We start from the raw sequence: 23,251 nt of genomic DNA, 5'->3' as shown, positions 1-23,251 counted from the left end.
CATATTGTGAAGACTACATTGAGTTCGCATCATAGGGAGTAAATAAAGCAAGTTGGTTTGCCTCCCATGACTAAAGAGAATCTCTTGGTCAAAATGACCAAATAGGACCAGAATTCAAAAAGAGTATCTACATCTTTACAAACTAAAACAGTATTAAATAGGAACTAAGTGGCTCATTTCATGAGTGAGAGACAGTGTTTTAATGGTTTTAAAAATGTTTACGTCTCACCACTCCTTCCCCATTTCTAACCTATCCCCACCTTAAATCCCCATTTCTTCAAAGGGAGTGATTCCCTAACTTCTTCTCCATCGAAAACGTCTTTCGACATCACACTTCGCTTGACCACAACGTGTGGGTGAGTTAGAAAGGAGTGGAACTGGAGGCAGATTTCTAGGCTTAACAGAATGCACTCACTTGTGGTTTTCCACCCCAACCTCTCAATCCAGTCAATAAATACACAGTGAGTTTGAATTTGGACTGTGGCACTAGTATTCCTTCGCTTCATCTCCGAGTCTCAAAATGACGTTCTTCGGTCTAGTCATTCAAGAAAATTTGGCATCAGTGGCCTAACCGGAGGCCAAGGTGGCTGGCTGAAGACAAGGCAGGCCTTTCCTATCCAGAGCAGTGGTGTTGAGCAGGTGAAGAGGGGCCAGCCGGCTTGCATCTGGATAGGCGTCCGTGTCAGGAGCGGTAGGCCGCAAAGTCCCGTGCCGGCGCATAGGGCTGGTAGTGCCTCCGGGTGGGCCCTGGCCTGCGGGGGGTCATGTTCATATAGTCGCTCTGAAGCATCCTGTTTCTCTTATTCTTCATCTGTGAAAAAAAAGAAGTGTCATTGAGAAGGGGGCAGGACACAGAGAGAGGTGTCTGGGGAGGAGTTCTAAGATTTGGGGACAACCACTCAGAGCATGGCCAGTCAAATGAAGCCATGAGTTCACTGAGCACCTTGGACTTGGATGGTTAATCCAACCCAACTACTTTGGACTCTTCCAAATTAACTTGAAAATTTTGAATCGAAGAAAGTGTTTTAGAGAAAGGCACCTGTGTATTCTCAATGCAGCCATGTGAATGAATTCCAAAAGCATGTCTAATTAACATATCAACCGTTGATACGTGAATATTCTTAAAGGTCCTTCCTCCTTTGAAAAGGTTAAGTGTCCCCATGGCAATCTTCTTACATTCACCATTTGCTTAAAGAAGCCATTTTTCCCCATAATTAACCAGAGGACCGTCAGCCCACAAGAGTCTGGAATGGTCACAAATATATAGCAGTGGAGTCCAGATTAATTGAGTGTTACATTCTAGGCAACTTGTTACATTCCTGTTCCTTTGTGTGTATGTACATTTCCATTAGGGTTTCCCTGGTGGCCCAGATGGTAAAGAATCCACCTGCAATGTGGGAGACCTGGGTTCAATCCCTGGGTTTGGAAGATCCCCTGGAGGAGGGCATGGCAACCCACTCCGTTAAAGACAACAGCATCATTCATCTCCGTTCCTCAGACTCAGCTCCCTCTGGATGAAGTTCTACCAGGGCTGAGGGAAATAGGCATGATACTAACCCTGGAACAAGAGCTATATACACCATGAACCTTAGCAAAGTTTTGACTGAGGGTTAAGAACATCTTTTCTGGATCAATGTGCTGGTAAAATTTACTTGTTTGATAAAAGACCCATAAAAATTCTAAAAATAGAAAGCCATCCAGATTTCTGGATTCAGAGTTCTCTAAAATGAAAAAAAAAAAAAAAAAGTCTATTTCTTGGCATAGGCCTGATACAAAAGTAAACACGTTTGACAGAAATGTCATGAACACCTGAATAAGTAAGCGAAAGACTGGCCTTATTTCCATGCACTCCTACCTGAGCCCTTCCCATCTTCTTTGTCAAAGGGCCATGAGTTAAGTGCTGAAGGTTGGCAAAACACTTGTTTTCAGCCTCATCTTTTGAACTCTCAGCTGCATTCTAGATGATCCACTACTCTCTCCTTTCTGAAACGCTTCTGTTTTGCCTTCTGTGAGATGGTACCATCCAGGTTTCATCCTACCTCCCTGGCCACTGCCTCCTTGCCTCCTTTGCAAACTCATTCTTCCCTAACTAGACATTCAGTGTTAGAGTTCCTCATAGTCCTAGGCATTCTCCTCTACTCATCCTCTCTCCTAGGCAACTTCATGCACATTCACAGCTTCAGTTATCACCTATTCACCTGAATTTATATCTCTGGATTAGATCTCAAAGGTGCTTTAAATTCAACATGGTCAAAGGCATGAAGGCTGGTCCCTACTGGTGTTTCCCATCCCAATGAGTGACACTATCCTACATATAGTTGCCCAAGCTAGACCTCCTAAGCCTCATCCTTGACACCTCCAGTTCCCTTATCCCCTGTCCCAGGGGACATCTGACAACATCTGAAGACATTCTGGGTTGTCACAAATACGACGAGTGCTACTGGTCTCTAGTGGGTCAAGGCCAAGGATGCTGCTCAACATCCTACATTGTACAAGGCAGCTCCTGATGACAAAGTCTTATCCAGCTCAAAATGTTAGTAGTGCCAAGACCAAGAAATCCTGATCTGAAAAGTCTGATGATGACAAAGAAAGGAATGAAAAGGAAGCAATGGATACAAATACATCATCAAGTTAGAATGAGTATTGTTAGACTGTTTGGGTCCTTCTTCTCGCTCATACTCAGAGATGACTGATGATCAGAGCCTGGGTGACCAGGAGGATAGTGTTCCATCCACTGGTATAAGGCAAGAAGAGAGGTGAAGTAGATTTAAGAGCGGCTCTCAATTCAGTTTTGGTTATTTGGGATTTGAGATGATGGATGGATTATCTAGCTGGAAGTAAGAAGAGGACAGCATTATACAGACATAACTGGGGGATTCATTCAGAGAGATAGCTATGGAAACCAAGTGTGTGAGGGAAGTTGCCCTTGAAACATCTTGGTTCTACATCCTTTCAATAAATAAAAGACTAGAGTCCTCTTGAGTACAGGGTTATGGCAGGGAAGAAGTGAGGCAAGGAACTGCCCTGAAATAAATGTGAAAGGCTGCTGCTGATATCCTGGGAGGCAGGATAGTACTTACTTAGTAAGTTAGTACTTACTCTAACTTTGAGGACTCCTCTTGCCAGAGTTCTAAGGACAGTTTTTGCCTCTGGACACTCAAATTAAACTATAGCCAATTAGAAGGATCCCCATAATGAAGATGTCTTGATTCTGAAGTTCTCTGGAGTGCACCAAAATTATGAAAAATCTGCTGCAGTCCGCTCCCATGCTTACCCTCTTGCTGTTATCAGATAGCAGATTTAGTCATTTTCACCCTAACTGTAAATACAACAGTGGGATAGAAATGACACATGCATGGCTGGGAACAGTAAACAGAACCCACAGTGTCCATGAGCATGTAGCATATGTGTAAATGTGTGCAGAGCACTGACTTTACATGCCTGGGTGACTAAGTCATTCAACACTTCACCATTCACTCTCTGCCACAGACATGTGATTTTGATTTCAGGACCACTCCTCCCTTTCTCTTCCTCCTACCCAATCCTTACACATTCATTTCTTGGAAGCAGCAGAAAGACACAGGTAAACATAAGACAATGTATTTAAAAGACATGGTCTTCAAGAACCCACTGGAGGGACTTCCCTGGTGGCCCAGTGGTTAAGAATCCACCTTGCAATTCAGGGGATACAGGTTTGATCCCTGGTCAGGGACTGAAGATCCCACATACTGCTGAGCAACTAAGCCCAGGTGCAGCAAGTACTGAAGCCCAAACTACAGATCCATGTGCGGCAATGTAAGACCCTACATGATGCAACTAAGAGCCGTTGCAGCCAAATTAATTCATTATTAATAATTGATTTTTAAAAGCACACCCACTGGATTTAAAGACAGATACTACCTGTACACACATTCCCCACATTCCCCACAGTGTGATTTATAGAGGAGAAAACTGTTTTTCAAATGTTCCTTTAGACTAAGAAGGAGAATGGGCTTACCAGCTCCATGGAGCAAATGGAGGATTGAGTGAGGGTAACAGGTGCTGGTCTGTGGCTGCCTGGCAGAGGGGAGCTCTTTGTTGACTCAAATGTCAGCAACAGGTCAAGAACTGAGATAGCATTTGCAGCTGCTCCCAAAAACCCACTCAGCCTAGAACTGCTTAAGGCAGTACATCACAGGTCCTCGGGAAGTTCTGGAAAACAGCAGCTTACACCAAGGCACAGTGCAGACCAGCCAAAAGTAGGATCCTAGAAAAGTGCCCCCGAAATGGCTAAACTCTAGGGACTCCTAATGATCCGCCTGCCTGTCTCAGTAAGGTGCTGGTTACTTGAACAGTAACAGTATTGGGAAAAGACAAGACCAGGGAAAAATCCTGTGTTATTCAATAAAGTATACAGATATATTTATTTCATCCCCTTTTGGTCAGAAAGTACAAACACCTATGTTTGAGATGCAAATAAAAGTTACTTCTTATGGAGTAACCTCATTAACCACAAGAGGCCACAGAAGAAGATAAGGTATACCAAGCACCGAGACTTCCCAATTTTCAGGGAGCTCATGAGACAGAAAGAGACCAGAATAAGTTTGCTCAAGACAAAGCAAGATGAACCTCACTAGGAGTTAGTGTTAGGCACTCAGTCATGTCTGACTCTGTGTAACCACATGGACTGTAGCCCATCAGTTTCCTCTGTCCATGGAATTCCCAGGCAAGAATACTGGACTGGGTAGCCATTCCGTTTTCCAGGGGATCCTCCTGACCCAGAGATCAAACCCAGGTCTCCCACATTGCAGGCAGATTCTTTATCATCTGAGCCACCAGGGAAGCCCTAGGAATTAGTAGTGCTGCCAAAGAAAAATGTATTGCATTATGATATTTCCAAGTTGAAAATCTACTTTTTAAACACATTAAAAATGAGAAGCCACTTTTGTCCCTTTGAGTAATTCAAGCCACTTAGTATATTAGTTATATAATATAATTATAATATATAATTATATTATAGTTATATAATATATAACTTTTATATATTATAGTTATATAATTAGTTATATAATATATAACCTGGTTATACTCTACTGCATATTGACAATACATTTTAAATGGTGAGCAATACCCTTCTGGCCTCAAAAAGTTAAAACAGTTTCCAAAATTACTTTTCACAAAGCTAGGAAAGTACATTGACCTAGGTCAGCATGGTACAGGGGAGTACCTGTCCTGAAAATGTACCCCCAAAGACACTGCACCTGGATTTTAATTAAGAAGTTGTTATTTTAAGGGGATCAAGATAAAAACAGGAACTGAGTTTCTAAATTATATTGCTGACAAACTCCACAGAGGTTCAAAGATGGAAGGTATCTTGGATGAAGATAGCAAGATCCACAAAGATGAAGGGACTCAACTAACATCAGAGGAAGAACCTGAGCAATATTTTACTACATAAAAGGCCCCCATCAGGGCTGGGCAAGTTGCAGAAGGCAAGGCAGGCAAATTCTCAAGATAATATCTGGTATAAAGGATTTCCAGGAACAAGCAGCCACTTTGGTGCTTACAGATCTTGCTGGAGGTACAGGTTAGGCAACAGGCTGCCTGACAAATGTCCATCTGCCCCTTAGTCTCCCCAAATGGGAGAAGCATGTGGGAAACAAGGGAGAGGCAAACTTTGGCCACAGACCAACAAGAGTTTAAAAGGATTACAGGCTGAATTCATCCTGGGCATGACTGTGAACCCAACTGTCCTCCCCCTCTACTCATGCCTGCCCAGCACCAAGGCTATAGTAAACAGGGTGGCTTCAACGTGACATGACTCCCAGAAATCACTGGTCCATGAACAAATCAGATGTATGGACTGTGCCTTCGAGAAGAGTATGGTGCTCCAGGCATACTCATTTAAGTCCTTAGTTTGGCCTCTCTAGGAGTTATCAATTCATAGATATTCTAGAAACACTAAACTAAATGTATTTACTACCAGATGGATGGTGAATATCAAGAGAAATAGTCTTTATCCTTGAGGAACATACATCTCTTGTTGAGGAAATGATTCATGCATGCATCTGACTTCTAGAAAAAAAAATTCAAAGACAATATGGAATAGTGCCCCCATGTACACAAGAACAGCAAGCTTCTGAGTAAGAAAAGGAAAGAAAATAAGGAGGTCCCTGATTCACAGTATATATGGTTATCAATATGTGTTCAAACCTAGGCCAAAACTTCAATATTGAAGGTAGAGAAAAACACTGTAAGTTAATTGCATGAACAATTGCAAAAGTTTGTAAACTCCAATTCAGCAGTGAGAGCTCAGAACAGTCTAACTCCCATTATAGTTTCATAATGACAGCACCATACTTGGCCTCACAAAATTTAACTGCTTCAGAAGAGATAAAAATATGACTCAGATAAACAGACCTAGTTTCTTTGCTAGGTTTGAATGTGTAATTTCAGTAGTCAAATTTCTCATGATTTTTGACTATGAACAAAAATTGTTCATTAGCTTCAGTTGCTTAGATTCCCAAGTCACTTATGTTTTTATACATATTTTATATGTCATAATGACATTGCAAAATGGCAAAGAAAAGTAACTTTCTACCTTAATTTGTCCCCCACCCTAATTTGCCTGTTTAGCTTCTTACTTGCCTGGCCACCTAATCAATGGCTTCTGGAACATAAAACTCACATCAGATTTTTATTTCAGGTAAAACTGAATAGTCTAAAAGAGAATCTAGCAGGGAACCTACTCAAACCTAGCAGAGAAAAAGAAAATAATCACATGTTAAATGGAAAATAAGCCACATAGGCAAAATTCTTGAATATGTCCAATTGCTTATGCAATAGAAAAGTTACATGAAAGCAATGTTGCTTCTCTTACCCAGCAGTTAGAAAGAGCCACTGTTACTAGCAAGCTATAGAAAACTAGGACTCCGTTTACCACCACCAAGGCCCAAAATGGCTTAGAAGACTCAGGAGACCGGGGAGATGGACAAAGATGTTTCTCTGAAAAATAGAATAGAGTACATTAAATGATATGGGAATGGCATTTGAGTACATTTCCTTCCTTCTTCCCAGGGCAGAATGTGAGAGGAAACAAAATACGCAAAATATCACTAGCTTAACATGTGTAGACCTCCTCTCTGGTTTTCCTCTTTGGGAGTTAGCCAACCCCCACCACTGATCATGACCTAGTTTTCAAGACTGTAGTTGAAAACCGTTACTTGAGAGCAGACATTGGCCAAGTGGTACATTACCTTTCACATGGATAATGGTCCCATTACTCTTCTCATTGTCTATGTAAGGAGGAGGATAAAGAACCTCAAGTTTGCAGAAATAAATATCTGTTTGGTTGACATACAGATCCTGGAGGTAGAAAGTCACCGTTTCATTGCCTACTTTCACGGTGCAGTTGAATTCCTTATTTGTTGACTGAAGTGGATGGGAGTGGTTTCCATTCACAGCACAGACCTCCACAGCGCTATCTGCTCCCTTATAAAGGGATGCCCGGAACTCCTTTGAGAAGAGGTTGTACGTGTACTTGCAGCTGAGGTTGACCTCATTGTCGTTTACCACAAGCATGGGCGACTGCTTCACCAAAATCTTGTTTTCTGGAGGGGCAGAAAATCATTTGTTTAAAAAAAGAGTATAAAGACTTAAGAAAGATAAAGAGGGAGAGAGAGATGGGGATGGGAGGAGAGACAGAAGGGGAGAAGAAAGCATGGATAGTTTGGACTCCATCCTAAGTTCTATTTGTCACTGGCTTGCTTCATGGGCTTCTCAGGTGGCTCCGTGGTAAAGAATACACTTACCAACACAGGAGATGCAGGTTTGATCCCTGGGTTGGGAAGATCCCCTGGAGAAAGAAATGTCAATCCACTCCACTATTCTTGCCTGGGAAATCCCATAGGCAGGCTACAGTCCACACGGTTGAAAAAGAATCAGACATGACTTAGCGAATAAACAACAACAGCTTGTTTCATAAGTTGCTTCCTCTCTTTAGCCTCAATTTTTTAATACATGGTGACTGCTGAGCAAAATAAAAATTCTAGGTTTATTAACTTTCTCTAAGTGAAAAATGGGTGAGAAATGGGGTGTTAAGGTTACTCAAAAGTTAATATAGGTAACATATATAACCAGTATTAATAATTAATAATAGTATCTTTGTGTGATTTCTTAGATTTTGAAGCACTTTTCAATATAACATCTCATTTTTTTCTTCCTTCAGGTCCATAAGGAAGGAGGGCATGTATCATAAGATGAAACTGAAAACCAGGGCTACTTTGTAGTAGAATTGGGACTTAAAGACTAGCTCTGACTCTAACAAACCATGCTAACTTTCTAATTTGTAAGTAATTAAAGTAATGGAACACACACAGAAAAAAGAATATAAGAACTTTTTTTTTTTCCTGAAATCAAGATACGTTAATTAACAAACAGATCTCCAACAAAGACTTTCTCTTGGCAGACAAAGACACAGGAGCTCTTTGGGAGATAATTACACTGAATGTTTACATTTTGATATTATTTTCATTCTCCTTTGAATGGAACAGTGGAGTATGTTGGAAGGCACTTGGAAGGCAGAAAGTGGCCTTCTGTTGGTATTGAACACCACAGCTATGCATTTGGAATTTTTGAATCTATGCTGAGATTTCCAACATGTTAATCATGCTTAATTGTATTAATTTACTAATCAAGTGGTTTACTTGAAAGTGGCTTTTAACACCTGATATAGATAAACAAGTAGATTTGTATTGATATTTTAAGCTATGATTCATCCTTTTATGAAGGAATGTAAGTGTTTTGAAACATTTTTATTTTATTGTCCATTCCAAGAATAGGATAAGGAGGTAACAAAAATGTCACCCAACGAATTTATCCTCTATAGCAAATTCTGAAGGCAACCTTCCAAGACACTTGCATATTTATTTCTTTAAATCACAGAAGATGGAAGAGGCCCAAGAGGCCCACAAGAGTTATTTCTCTAGTCTGTCTTCTACCTTTATGTTATCCTCAGTAAATGATCAAAGAATTTGGAGACCGCCTAGTTCTGTCTCTTTTAAGCAAAGAACCTGAAATCTGCTTAAGGAAAGAAAGCATATCTATTCTAGCTTGTTTTTTTCCCCACTATATCCCCATTCCCTAGCACATGACATTATATTCCCTTTTTTAGTAGTGACTATATGAGGCCTAGAAACATTGGATGATCTACCTGGTATCACTGAGCAGATGGTGAGCAAAGTGAAGACTAAATCCCAAGTAAATTACTATCACTTGAAAAAGAGGCCACTGAAGCACTGAGAGTCAACTTTGCAACCAAGACTTTCCAAAATTATCTAAAGTCATAAATCACTTGGTGTCTTTGATTTAAAATTCAACACAAAATACATTTTTTTTCCTATTGCTTTGAGGTATACTAACAATTGTCTACCTATTTGCATTTTTTGAAAAGGGTTATTTGAAGCAATACACCCACATATCCATACTGAAGGGTCAATAAAATAATCTCTTAAAATGAAATTTACAGTTGAAACTGGATTTGAATCCATGAAAGTTATGACCAACCTAGATAGCATATTCAAAAGCAGAGACATTACTTTGCCAACAAAGGTCCGTCTAGTCAAGGCTATGGTTTTTCCAGTGGTCATGTATGGATGTGAGAGTTGGACTGTGAAGAAAGCTGAGCGCCGAAGAATTGATGCTTTTGAACTGTGGTGTTGGAGAGGACTCTTGAGATTGCCTTGGACTGCAAGGAGATCCAACCAGTCCATCCCAAAGGAGATCAGTCCTGGGTGTTCATTGGAAGGACTGATGCTAAAGCTGAAACTCCAATACTTTGGCCACCTCATGCGAAGAGCTGACTCATTGCAAAAGACTCTGATGCTGGGAGGGATTGGGAACAGGAGGAGAAGGGGACGACAGAGGATGAGATGGCTGGATGGCATCACTGACTCGATGGACATGAGTTTGGGTGAATTCCAGGAGTTGGTGTTGGACAGGGAGACCTTGGGTGCTGCAATTCAGGGGGTCGCAAAGAGTTGGACACGACTGAGCAACTAAAATGAACTGAACTGAACTGAACTGAACTCAAGTATTTTGTTTCTGCTTTGGGGAAAACAAAGCTGCATAGATCACTAATATATTTTCATCTCCTGCACATGTCTGCACGCTCAGTCATGGCCGACTTTTTGTGACCCCCATGGACTATATAGCCTACCAGGCTCCTCTGTCCATGAAATTTTCCAGGCAAGAATAATGAAGTAGGCTGCCATTTCCTACTCCCAGAGGTCTTCCCAACCCAGGGATTGAACCTGCATCTCCTGCATTGGCAGATGGATTCTTTACCACTGTGCCACTACATTGTTCTCAGTCCTAGTTGTACACCTAGAACCTGTCCCTGGGGACTTCCCAGGGAGAAGTGGTTGAGAATCTGCCTTGCAATGCAGGGGACTCTGGTTTGATCCCTGGCTGGGGAACTAAGATCCCACATGCTGAGGAACAACTGAACCCAAGTGCCCCGAAGCCTACACGCCACCACTAAAGAGTCCATGCGCTGCAAGGAAAGATCTTCCATGATGCATGGAAGATCTCACCTGCCCAACTAAGACCCAACACAGCCAAATAAACAAAAAAATAAAATTTGTCACAAAAGAAGAAAAACACGTGCCTGACTCCCATTCCCAGAAATTCTAATTTAATTGGCTAATGCTGGTGGGGGATGGATTGATTCTTTTCATGTTTTATTTTTTATAACTTATTTAGATATAATTCAGCTTCCCTGATAGCTCAGTTGGTAAAGAATCCACCTGCAATTCAGGAGACCCTGGTTCAATTCCTGGGTCAGGAAGATCCACTGGAGAAGGAATAGGCTACCCACTCCGGTATTCTTAGAATTCCCTTGTGGCTCAGCTGGTAAAGAATCTGCCTGCAATGCAGGAGACATGGGTTTGATCCCTGGGTTGGGAAGATACCCTAGAGAAGGGAAAGGTTACCCACTCCAGTATTCTGGCCTTTAGAATTCCATGGACTGCAGTCTATGGACCTGCCTCTTGAGAAACCTATATACAGGTCTGGAAGCAACAGTTAGAACTGGACATGGAACAACAAACTGGTTCCAAATAGGAAAAGGAGTATGTCAAGGCTGTATATTGTCACTCTGCTTATTTAACTTATATGCAGAGTACATCATGAGAAATGCTGGGCTGGAAGAAGCACAAGCTGGAATCAAGATTGCCAGGAGAAATATCAATAACCTCAGATATGCAGATGACACCACCCTTATGGCAGAAAGTGAAGAGGAACTAAAAAGCCTCTTGATGAAAGTGAAAGAGGAGAGTGAAAACGTTGGCTTAAAGCTCAACATTCAGAAAACGAAGATCATGGCATCTGGTCCCATCACTTCATGAGAAATAGATGGGGAAACAGTGGAAACGGTGTCAGACTTTATTTTTCTGGGCTCCAAAATCACTACAGATGGTGATTGCAGCCATGAAATTAAAAGACGCTTACTCCTTGGAAGGAAAGTTATGATCAACCTAGATAGCATATTCAAAAGCAGAGACATTACTTTGCCAACAAAGGTCTGTCTAGTCAAGGCTATGGTTTTTCCAGTGGTCATGTATGGATGTGAGAGTTGGACTGTGAAGAAAGCTGAGCGCCGAAGAATTGATGCTTTCGAACTGTGGTGTTGGAGAAGACTCTTGAGAGTCCCTTGGACTGCAAGGAGATCCAACCAGTCCATCCCAAAGGAGATCAGTCTTGGGTGTTCATTGGAAGAAATGATGCTAAAGCTGAAACTCCAATACTTTAGCCACCTCATGCGAAGAGTTGACTCATTGCAAAAGACTCTGATGCTGGGAGGGATTGGGGGCAGGAGGAGAAGGGGAGACAGAGGATGAGATGGCCAGGTGGCATCACCGACTCGATGGACATGAGTTTGGGTGAACTCCAGGAGTTGGTGTTGGACAGGGAGGCCTTGGGTGCTGCAATTCATGGGGTTGCAAAGAGTCGGAGACAACTGAGCAACTGAACTGAACTGAACAGTCTATGGGGTTGAAAAGAGTTGGGCATGACTGAGCGACTTTCATGTTCAAGATATAGTTCATATACCATAAAACTCACCTTTTTTAAAAGTTCACCCTTTTAAGTATACAATTCAATGACTTATTACAGTCACAAAGTTGTGAATGGATCATCACTGATTCCAAAATACTTCATTACTCCCCCCAAAAATCTCATACCCATTAGCCACCCCTCTGCATTCCTTCTTTTTTCCAGCCCTTGGCAATCACTAATCTATTTTCTATCTCTATGGTTTACGTATTCTGGAATTTCATATAAATGGGATCATACGGTCTGTGTTCTTTTATGTCTAGCTTCTTTCACATAGCATGTTTTCAAGGTTGATCTCTGTTGTACCATGTATCAGAATTTCATTCCTTTTCGTGGCCAAATGATATCCCACTGTATGGATATACCACATTTTGTTTTTTCATGGATCAGTTGTTCCCACTAATTGGCTATCTTATATAAGGCTGCTGTGAACATGCACAAGTTTCTGTGTGGATGAACCTTAACAATTCTCTTGGGTGTATGCCAGGAGTGGGACTGATGGTCATTATGGAAACTCTATATTTAACTTGTTAAGGAACTGCCAAAATGTTTTCTAAAACAACTGCACCATTTTACATTCCCACCAGCACCGTATAAGGGTTCCAATTTCTCCACATGCTTGCCAACACTTGTTGCTGTCCATCTTTTTTTATTATAGCCATCTTAGAGTTGTGAAGTGGTATTTCTTTATGGTTTGATTTGCATTTCCCTGATGACTAATGATGCTGAGCATATTTTCATGTACTTGTTAGCCATCTGTATATCCTTTTTAGTGAAACGTCTATTCAGATCATTTGCCCATTTACCTGCATTATCTTGTTAGTATTGAGTTGTCGGAGTTTTTTACGTTTTTGATGCACGTCCTTTATCAAGATATGTGATTTGCAAATATTTTCTCCTGATTCTGTGTCGCCTTTGGTATTAGTTTAATAATTCCCCCAGGTGATTCTAATATTCAGTCAGGATTGAAAACCGCTATAGCCTAACAGAGTTCTCAAGCTGACAGCACATTAGTCACCTGGGCGCTTAAGAAACTCTTGATTCTTGGGCCAATTAAATCAGAATCTTTGGGTATAGGACCCAGACATCAGTATATTTTAAATTTCTCAGGAGATTCTAATGTGCAGTCAAGTTGAAGAACCAGTGGCTTAACAGTTGAAACTCATTTCTTACCCCCAATTCATGGGCTTCCACAAGCTTTTCCAACCTCATTTCCTCAAACCAAAACCCTCCAGGTTAGCCAGATCATCTAAGGTACCTCCCCAGGACACACTGTGAGTAGTGTGTCTTCCCAGGACTCTCTGTGTACTTTGCTCAGTGACTCCTTGGCCTACAGTGTCTCTCCCTTCTTAGGTCTCCAAACTATTACTCTCTTTTCTACATTTTGAATATCTCTGGTTTCAGAGGCTTCCAGTTGTTTAGCTTTTGATCTGCATGTATTTTCTCTACACCCCTAGTTTCCAAGTCTCCTTTGAGCAAGGACAAGAGGTTACACTTTTTTGTACAATACTGTCTGAATAAGGGAGTCTCATTAAATAATTGACAAGTGAAAGACGGTGATAGGACTGTACCATTCTTAGCAGCTAACTCTGCCTAGCATCTCATTAAGTCCTTATTCAAAATCTGTCTCAACAGCAACTTTAACTTCATTTATTATTCACCCTAACAAATACTCTCTAAAAGCACTGAGAAGTTAACATGTTAAGACTCCAAAAGTTCAGCTTGTCTTGACTGGGAAATCCAACTCATCTTTTGTTTTATTTTCCATGGCCTTTTTCTTTGCTTATTTAGAAAGAATCACTGGGTTGGTTCTGACTGGAAGAATCAACCCCAGCAAGAAATGCTAGCATTGCCACTCCTTTTCAGGTTAGGTATCTGTATTTCTGCCTATTGAGGACCCCAGAAAGTGTGGTTCCATGACTAATTACTTGAATTTTGTTCTAATGAGCATTCATATTCTTCCTGATATTCCTTTGAAAGCTGATGTAAGAAAAAAACATGAGAATATAATTTCTTTGCAGAGATTTTTTTAAAAGGAGGGTGCAGAGGTGGGCGCATGGGCAAGAAAACTGAGTAAGGCTAAAGAGAAATCCTGGGTCATTGGTCAGTTTGGCTTCCTCCTCCAGCACCCACAGTGACATGGAGAGGGAAGCAGGAAGAGAAGCTCAAGCATCTACACTCCAGGAGTTGCTTAGTGCATCTTGATAACCCAGGTGTGACACCCATCCAAGATGCACTGGGAGAGAGAAACCAATTTCCCAAAGGGGAGCAGGGCTCAGCTTCTGTCCTTGGACAGCTCAGAATCTGGTGGGGAACAAAAGATACATAAACAGACAGCTCCTTTTTTTTTTTTTAATTGGAGGATAGTTGCTTTACAATGTTGTGTTGGTTTCTGCCGTACAACAATGTGAATCAGCTCTAAGTATACATATATCTCCTTCCTCTAGCGCCTCCTTCTCACTCCACCTTCCATCCCACTCCTCTAGGTTGTCACAGAGTACAAAGCTGAGCTCCCTGTCCTGTACAGCAGCTTCCCACTAGCTGCTGTATTTTACACATGGTAGAGTGTATATGTCAATACTACTTTCAATTCATCCCACCCCCTCTTTCCCCTACTGTGTCCACAAGTCCGTTCGCTATGAACAGACAGCTACTCTAAAAACAGTGGCACAGTGATCTGCATTAGTGGGGGCAACGAGGGAGCCAGCTAAAGATTTCTGGACGAGGTGACTGCTGACCTGAGTCTTCTAAGGATTATGCATATGTTGATTCAGCACATTTTTATTAAGTAAAAGTTTCCTAGCTGAGTCTTTGTTTTAGGGAGGAGGTAGGGGACTGTGGGAAAGATAAAGACAAAGAGAAAAATACAGAGGAAGGCAGGTGTTGGGAATTGCACCTACCCCCATTTGCTGCACCTGAGTTGTTAAAGACAAGGTTGGCAAAGTGAGCACAGTTCAAAGCTTGGGCTCTCTCCTGCAGATGATGAGGACCTGCTGAAGGAGTTTAAGCAGAAGAGTCATACATACAAGTTTTCATTTTATATAGATCCCTGTAGCGTAAATGTGGAAGGTAAATTTAAGAGAACAAGAGTGAAAATATGGAGACCAGTTAGGATGCAATTGCAGTAGTCTAGGATCATTTTCCTGCATTGGAGAAGGAAATGGCAACCCACTCCAGTGTTCTTGCCTGGAGAATCCCAGGGACGGGGGAGCCTGGTGGGCTGCTGTCTATGGAGTCACACAGAGTCGGACACGACTGAAGCGACTTAGCAGCAGCAGCAGCAGGCAAGAGATGATAAGGGTCTGAACTATGGTTACAAAGAAGTGGATGAACTCAAGAAACACTTACAGGCTAAAATTGGCAGAACTCAGCATGGGTTTAGATGTGGTGAGTGAGGGAGTTAAAAATGCTGTCCTCAGACCACACAGACCAACCAGTAAGTAACCCTGTTTTCCTTTTGCCTATGTCTTCATTCATTACATGACCAGAATAGACAACTCAGAAACTGAGGGGACCTTTGGACATGTGGGCTGTGAGGAAGACATTCTTCCAGCCTAGGGGATCGTTGCAAAGAAAAAGCAAATTACCTCAAAGCTTCCCAGGCCCACAGTCAACTCCATGGAGCTTAGTCAGTATTTGCTCTTTTTTCAGAAGGGAGGAGCAGTGGTCATCCTCTGCTTTCCTTCACAAAGCATAATACAGTGAGAGAACTGAAAGATATATTTTCTTTCTGTTCATCATGAAACCTCCAATTCAGACCTCAGCGGTGTTATTACTGATCAATCAGATTTCTCCTGAGCCCACTCTCCTCCAGTACTACTTAAGGAAGAGCAACCCAAGATCCTAGTATTTAGGCTGGCTGTTACCATCAGTATTCTCCTGGCTAATGGCTTATCCAGCAATTGAGCAAGGGATGGAAAAGTGCCTTCTTGCATGACCCTTTCTACCAATATTTTGTTGAGAAAAAGCTCAAAAAATGGTTAAATGGCCATTTGAGGGAAAAGAGCTATCCAATTTATCTGTCAAGGTTTACTTTCCTCTCTCTTCCATATCAGCACATATCTTTTTAAAATTAGCAGCTATGCTTGAAGTAGTTCATTTAATATGTACTAGTGTGGACAACAGCCTCCCAGTTTAAGGTTCAGGTTGAATTCATTCTGGCCAACAGAACCTCTTGTTTTTCAATATGTATAGTCTTATAGTACTTCGTCCCACCTTGGTTTATTCATGTCCATCATTCAGAGAAGCCTAAGTGAGAAACCAGTTCATAGGACTTCAAAATCTACATCTGCTTTAGAGAAACACTAAAGGAAGGAGATTACTTTTGGTGCTAGAAAAAGATAATCAGTTGTTCTAAGTAATATTGAATATATGTCATCACTATGACTTCCCGTAGACACAATAATTCTGATTCCTCTTACTTTTTTCTTAAAATGGAGCATGTGTAAAAAATGCACACGCCTTACTCTGTGATACTAAAGTAATAACATGGATCCATCAAAGCAACCAAAAACCAGAACCCCAAATGACATTTGGATTTGATACACATTTTGATTCTCTGAGTTTTAGGGATTCCACAGTACTTCAAATAATTTAGGACATATTATAAAATTCAAGGACCTATCTAGACTCAGAAGAAGAAACCAGAGAAATATTTAGCTTCCCCACACTAAGTTCTGTTTGATTCCTCTTTGCTTTCCAGTTAGTGCTAGGAGTGGAAAACATCCTTCTCAGATTAATTTTTTCTTAGCAGACCCACCCTTTTCCCTGGAAATAGTTGGTCTTCCATCTTGTGAGTAGTTAGATAAGGTCTACCTAGGTCAAACCTACTAGATTAAAAGAGAGACATTGTCAATCCATCAGTTGTATTGGCTTCTGATCTCAAAAGATTGGCTTGACTGACATGTCTCTAATTGAATTGGCAAGTTGTTTTGATGATGAATTTAATGCTTTGCTTTTCAAAGCCTTTCCTAGCAGCTAACCCAGCTAAAGGTGTGGAGACAGGAAGCAGTAACCTCAAACCTCTTTCCCTCACAACTCCTCCTTGACAACAGGCAACATGAAGAGTTAAGATGGGAGGTGAGAAGGTACTTATCTGCTGCTTATGAGCAAGGCAGTGAGAATTGAAAGATTTCCCACAGATAATCTGTGAATTTTGTGATATAGCTGACTTCTGGAAAATTGAAAGTTGCTTGTGCTTCCATGAGAAAGAGAGGAAGGGAGCTTGGTTACCAAAAACAAACAAAACAAAACTTTCCCTTTTGGCCTATTGTAAATGGGCCAATTACTATAAAAATAAACAATGCTCTGAACAGGTGGAGTGGATAACCATCTCTAAGGTGTGGTTCCAAACACCAGGGAAGGAACCCTGACCCTAAAAGGACACTCCCCACTGTTCAGTTAATGCTTTGATTTCAAAATAAAGTGAAGCCTAAAATGCAATGTGAGAAACATATTGACAAATTAGTACCTAGGGTCTATATTCATACAACTACAAAGTGCTTTCTCCTATTTTATCTCATATGAGCTCCACATTAACCTGTGAAATACAGGACAGTCATCTTTACACCCATTTCATAGATGAGGAAACAGGTCCAGAAGGTCTAATTCTTCCCCAAGTTTTCCGGACAAGTATGTGACCCTGAGGACTTGGCTCATGCCTCATGACTTCTAGTGTTCTTTTTTTTCTTAATTGAAGGATAATTGCTTTACAGAATTTTCTGGTTTTCTGTCATACATCAACAAGAATCAGCTATAGGATTCTTGTCAGCTATAGCAGCCATGTTCCCTCCCTCCCAAACCTCCTTCCCATCTCCCTCCCCATCCCACCCTTCAGCCTGTAACAGAGCCCCTGTTGAGTTCCCTGAGTCATACAGCAAATTCCCACTGGCAATCTATTTTACATATGGATTTGTAAATTTCCATGTTCTATTCCCTCCACTAGTTTGCATCAAAATTTCAACATAATTTCAGTGATTGTTTCTGCTGCTGCTGCTGCTGCTAAGTCACTTCAGTCTGTGCAACCCCATAGACAGCAGCCCACCAGGCTCCGCCGTCCCTGGGATTCTCCAGGCAAGAACACTGGAGTGGGTTGCCATTTCCTTCTCCAAAGCATGAAAGTGAAAAGTGAAAGTGAAGTCACACAGTCATGTCCAACCCTTTGTGACCCCATGGACTGCAGCCTACCAGGCTCCTCCATCCATAGGATTTGCCAGGCAAGAGTACTGGAGTGGGGTGCCATTGCCTTCTCCAGTGATTGTTTCTAGACCTTCTCAAAGTTGGACTTGATAGTTGGATGGCACATAAGTGAGAATTAGGGAGGAGAATACTGTTGAGTAGAGGAGTCGGTGGAGTGGGAAGAGGACAGGACCAAGATAAGTTTCATTTTCTACCCTATTTTCCCGGAGCACCATCCTACAAAAAGTGTTCAGCTGGAAGGAAAGTTGGAGGTGATCTCAGCCAACCCCTTATTTTCAGAAGAGGCAACTGAAAACCAAGGAAGGAAATGGCTTTATAAACAAGGTCACACAAATTCTAGAAGAGCTAAGATATAATTTACGTATTCAGGATTCTAGGAGTAATGTATTAAATCATGAATGAATAGAAAACCAATTTTGTACATTTAGCAAGATTTACTTGATTTTATGGTCATATTTAGAAAAAGTCTGTCACCAAACTCACTTTGTCTCTACACAAAAGATCTTGCTTACAATGTCAGAGACTTCCTAAAGGTCATAGATAGAGCCCAGATAAGGCCTACAGACAGGATTGTCACTGAAATATCTCTTATCAGTTATTTCAGATCCACAAGCGATAATTATACCATTGAAACAATTCCATTTCAGCTTGCTCAAATGTCCAAGAGAGTTTGAAGACAAACATCGGTCAATACACAAAGTCACTTTCAGTCTATACGTCACTGGGCAAATCCTAACTTCAAGGCCTTTGTGAATTATACTTATTTGTCATGTTTAATTTACAATATTCCATCTTCCCATTTCTTTACCATAGCACCATAGAGAAATCCAATGGCATGCAGAGGCTGGTGAACCAAAATGGGAATAAAGGCTGCTGCAGTCGTGTCCGACTCTGTGCGATCCCATAGACAGCAGCCCACCAGGCTCCCCTGTCCCTGGGATTCTCCAGGCAAGAACACTGGAGTGGGTTGCAGACAGCACTTAAGACTGAAGGCTGTATTCCTTAACTGAAGTTAAGGAAGCACTAAAGAAGATAGAATACATGTTGGGTTTTTTCTTTTTTGGTCGTTTGTAAATAGTGCATTCTTTTCACTTTTTTTTTGTTGGTGTATAAATGCTTCACAATGTTGTGTTAATTTCTGCTGCACAACAAACCACATCAGCTATATGTATACATATATCCCCTCCCTCTGGAGCCTCCCTATCTCCCAGCTTCCCCCCTTTCCCACTGCAATCTCATCCCTATAGGTTTTCAAAGAGCACAGAGCTGAGCTCCCTGTGCTATACAGCATACATGTTTCTTTACCAACATCATTTTTCTTCAGAACTTCTTAAGAACTTCATTGGGGCCCATTTCTGTCAGGAAGATCCGCTGGAGAAGGAAATGGCAACCTACTTCAATATTCTTGCCTGGAAAATCCCATGGACAGAGGAGCCTGGTGGGCTATAGTCCATGGGGTCACAAAGAGTCAGACATGACTGAGCAACTAATACTTTTCTTCTGAACATCACAATCAGAATTTCTTCTGCCATTTAACAATCAGATTGTAAAGATCTTAATCACCTTGTTTCCTTTTTAAAAATTCTAACTGGACAGAATTTAGCATGTTAGGCGGGAACCAAAAAAAAAAAAAATGAAATCCTTCTCTTCTCAACCATCTTGCCCTGCGATGTTTGTGAACAAACTATGAAGGTGACGCTGGTTCCCCTGGCACACAGAGCTGACGAAGTTACCGTAACTTTCCTCTAAGCACATTTCCTGTTCACGCCTGGGATACCCTTCCACACGTGGCCATCTGACCACTGACTCCTTTTTCAGGCTCCACACGGGGCAGGTGGCTCACAGTCCAGCCCAGTGTTTGCTCAGGAACTTAGAAGACAAACTGTGCTTCCTTGGAGGTCAGGGACACCCAGCCATCTTAGGCTCTGGTAACTCTAGCTGGTGGCTTGGTGTCACACAGATGTGAGAAAGAACACAAAACATTCAGGCTACAGCGTCTCTCACCATCCTTTTCAGTGAAAACAAAGAGGAAAACAAAGCTATCAAACTTTGAAAGGCTCCAGACTCTCTGAAATCCATATTAAAACAGGGAAATTAAAAAAGGGGTAATTCACACGATGTTTTCAAAATAACTTTGGTGTCATTTCATCTAGTTTTCTATTGACTGTCATCTTGAAACTCTCCTCATTTTCATAAGGAATAAATATTGATGGGAAGCCCCTCCCATCAAAAGGGCTTTGAGAAAGCATAGTCCATGTATGTATGCTTTGTCTCATTCAGAGAACAGCACACTCAAAACTGGGCAATAGGAGGTGAGTTATTTACAATAATAATAGAAAAAGACTGTTGGCAAAGGTTTGGAAGCACAAGATATATATCAGTTTGGCCAAAATGTTCACAGCTTACAGAAAAACCCAAATGAACTTTTTGGCCAACCCAATACTAGAAACCGTAGCTAAAAGCAGCAGAGTTATAACCACCCCCAGATCTAAAGGGACAAGGGGAGGGCAAGGTTCCCAGAATCAGAAGGAAAAGAGAGTCATGTAAAGGAGGCCACCATGACAGAAGCAATGACTTCTGTAGGGAAAAACAGTCAAGTCAAGCCACCAGCCCTGCCCAGGATTGTGTAAGCATCACTGTCAAGTTATATATGTACATTAAGTCTTACCAAGAGCAAGTGTGACTTTCAAACAAAACCTAAAGAGACCTTAGTTCAAACAAGTACCTACAATGACAGATAATAATAGCAACAGAAATAGAAGCTTCTATTGGCCCTCACCAGTCTAAGCACCACCTTTAGCCTTGATCTGTGTTTTCACACAGCCAGACACTGTACTGTAGAGGACAATAGTCCTTGGCCTTTTAAAAACTTGCTATGCTCCAGGCAATTGTCAGAAAGTAACTCAGAGGTCAGAGAGGGACAAAAAGTCCCATCCAAGCACCTAGATCTAAGGCACTAATTCTTGAGAGAGAAAAATTATCAATACGATCAATGAATACTTTCTGAAAAGAAATTTTGATGTGTCAGAAAATTACTCTTTGGTATTCCGACTTCTACCTTGACAATGTCAAGCTTTCACTCAGCAATTAAGTAATGAGGCCTACTGTACTAGGTTTCTGGGAGATGGGAAGATGTAAAAGATGCAGTCTCTTCCTTCTAGGAGAGATCCTAAGGCAGGCTCACAATTAGCTATGCTCCAAAGCCAGGTATGGTGTGTGAGGCCTGTAGAGGGTTACTGACACTTGTGCGGGAAGAGCCCTTGTTTCCAGACATGAGTCTGCTTTTGTGAAGACTGGGCTTTAACTGGGCCCTGAACTTCTGGGCAGATTTAGACAGGCTAAGGTGAAGGAAATGCCCTTTAGTGTAGGGGTTTATTGGGGATCAGCTGAACATTGTATCTACATAGAAGGAAAGTAAGTGAAGATGCCTGGTGCCTCATGGTGAGCTTTTGATGCCAAGAAAAAGGCACATAGATTTTACTAGAAAGGCAATGGGAGGCACTGAAAACACCTGAGCTGATACTAAGGTAGTAAGCTCTCCTTTGGCAAGGTTAGCACAATAGCAGGGAACGCGTTAGCTAGGAGTGAGGGTGGGGCTGAGGGAGAGACAGGTAAGATCTGAGCCAACAGCATCCCTGTGAGCTCCTAGGGTCTGAGGCTCAGAGGCAGCAGCTGGGATAGAAAGGATGGGCGAGGTGTTGGTGTTGGGTTATGCTTGGTGATGGTGAGCAGGAATCAAAATGACGTGTAGCTCATGGACTAGAGGGGAGACCAGGGACAAAATTAGCTAAATGAAGAGAGGAAATTTGTTTGGAAAAAAGCTGTTGGGTTTTACATATGTTGTGTTTGAAGGGTAGGTAAGACATCATAGAGGAAAAGTCCAGGAGTTTGACTAGTTGGACTAGACCTCAAGAAAATCAGAGATAGACACATACATTGAAATGTCATCTATATTAGGGCAATAGTTGTTATTAAACCTGCTAAAGAAAACACTGCCTGTACCATAATCCATCCCTACCATTCAGAGACACTACCCAGCCATATACATACAAAGCAACAGAAATTTGAGTGGTGGGACTTTTCTGGCAGTCCAGTGGTTAAGACTTCACCTTCCAATGCAAGGGGGTGTGGGTTCAATCCCCGGTCGGAATGCTAAGATCCCACATGCCTCGCAGCCAAAAATCCAAAACGTGAAACAAAAGCAATACTGTAACAAGTTCAATGAAGACGCTTAAAAATGGTCAACACCAAAAAATCTTAAAAAAGAAAAAACTTGAGTATGGTGGGACTCAGGCCCCACCATCAAGGCTTTGCATTATCCTCTCAGCTCCTAATGCTGGAAAGATCATCTAAGAGAACATGACAGAGCATCTTAATTTATATGAAAGAGTTACCTATAACAAAAGCTGGAGCTTCCCAGTGGCTCAGTGGTAAAGAACCCACCTGCCAATACAGTGTTTGAGACACAGTTTCAATTCCTGGGTCAGGAAGCTTCCCTGGAGTAGGAAATGGCTACCACTCCGGTATTCTCGTCTGGAAAATTCCATGGATAGAGGAGCCTGGTGGGCTGCAGTCCATGAAGCTGCACAACTGGAAAAGCCACCAGACCAATCTAAAAGTCAAATTCTGTTACCCCAAAAGGTTGCTTATAGTTCAAGTGGTAGGAACCAGGATTTTATAACTTTCTACATAAATATTATGGCAGTAATTCAGTTAACAGATGCCCATAGGTGTCAATGCTGGCTGTATTAATATATTGTATTCTAAATACATATTTTAACCCGGTAACCAAATCTCGGAAACTTGTTTTCCTCCTGAGCCACCGTCATTCTGAGTCCTCATTCAAAACAACTCTGTAAAGAAGACAACAGTATATTTTTCCTGTTTCTTTCTCCCTAAATCTTTGGGTGTGTGTGCTCAGTTGTGTCCAACTCTTTGTGACCCCATGGACCGGAGCTCACCA

The 23,251-nt window shown here is 41.6% G+C and overlaps 1 protein-coding gene across 3 annotated transcripts in view; it reads right to left on the bottom strand.

Moving 5' to 3' along the window:
* Positions 1-466: 466 nt before the first annotated feature.
* The window catches only part of CD28 (CD28 molecule), a 33,529-nt gene continuing 10,744 nt past the window's right edge, over positions 467-23,251 (bottom strand). The window contains exons 2-5 of one of the 3 annotated variants that reach the window (XM_059891286.1): positions 14,991-15,083; positions 7,236-7,589; positions 6,860-6,984; positions 467-811 (exon numbers count right to left, since the gene is read on the bottom strand). In XM_059891286.1, coding sequence (XP_059747269.1) covers positions 683-811; positions 6,860-6,984; positions 7,236-7,589; positions 14,991-15,083 — 701 coding nt within the window. In that variant the 3' untranslated portion in view covers positions 467-682. 3 annotated transcript variants of the gene reach the window in all.

Source organism: Bos taurus, chromosome 2 (genome assembly GCF_002263795.3).
Source record: "Bos taurus isolate L1 Dominette 01449 registration number 42190680 breed Hereford chromosome 2, ARS-UCD2.0, whole genome shotgun sequence".
NCBI lineage: Eukaryota > Metazoa > Chordata > Mammalia > Artiodactyla > Bovidae > Bos > Bos taurus.
Note: the sequence above shows the minus strand (reverse complement) of the source record. Positions and strands in the feature narration are given on the sequence as shown.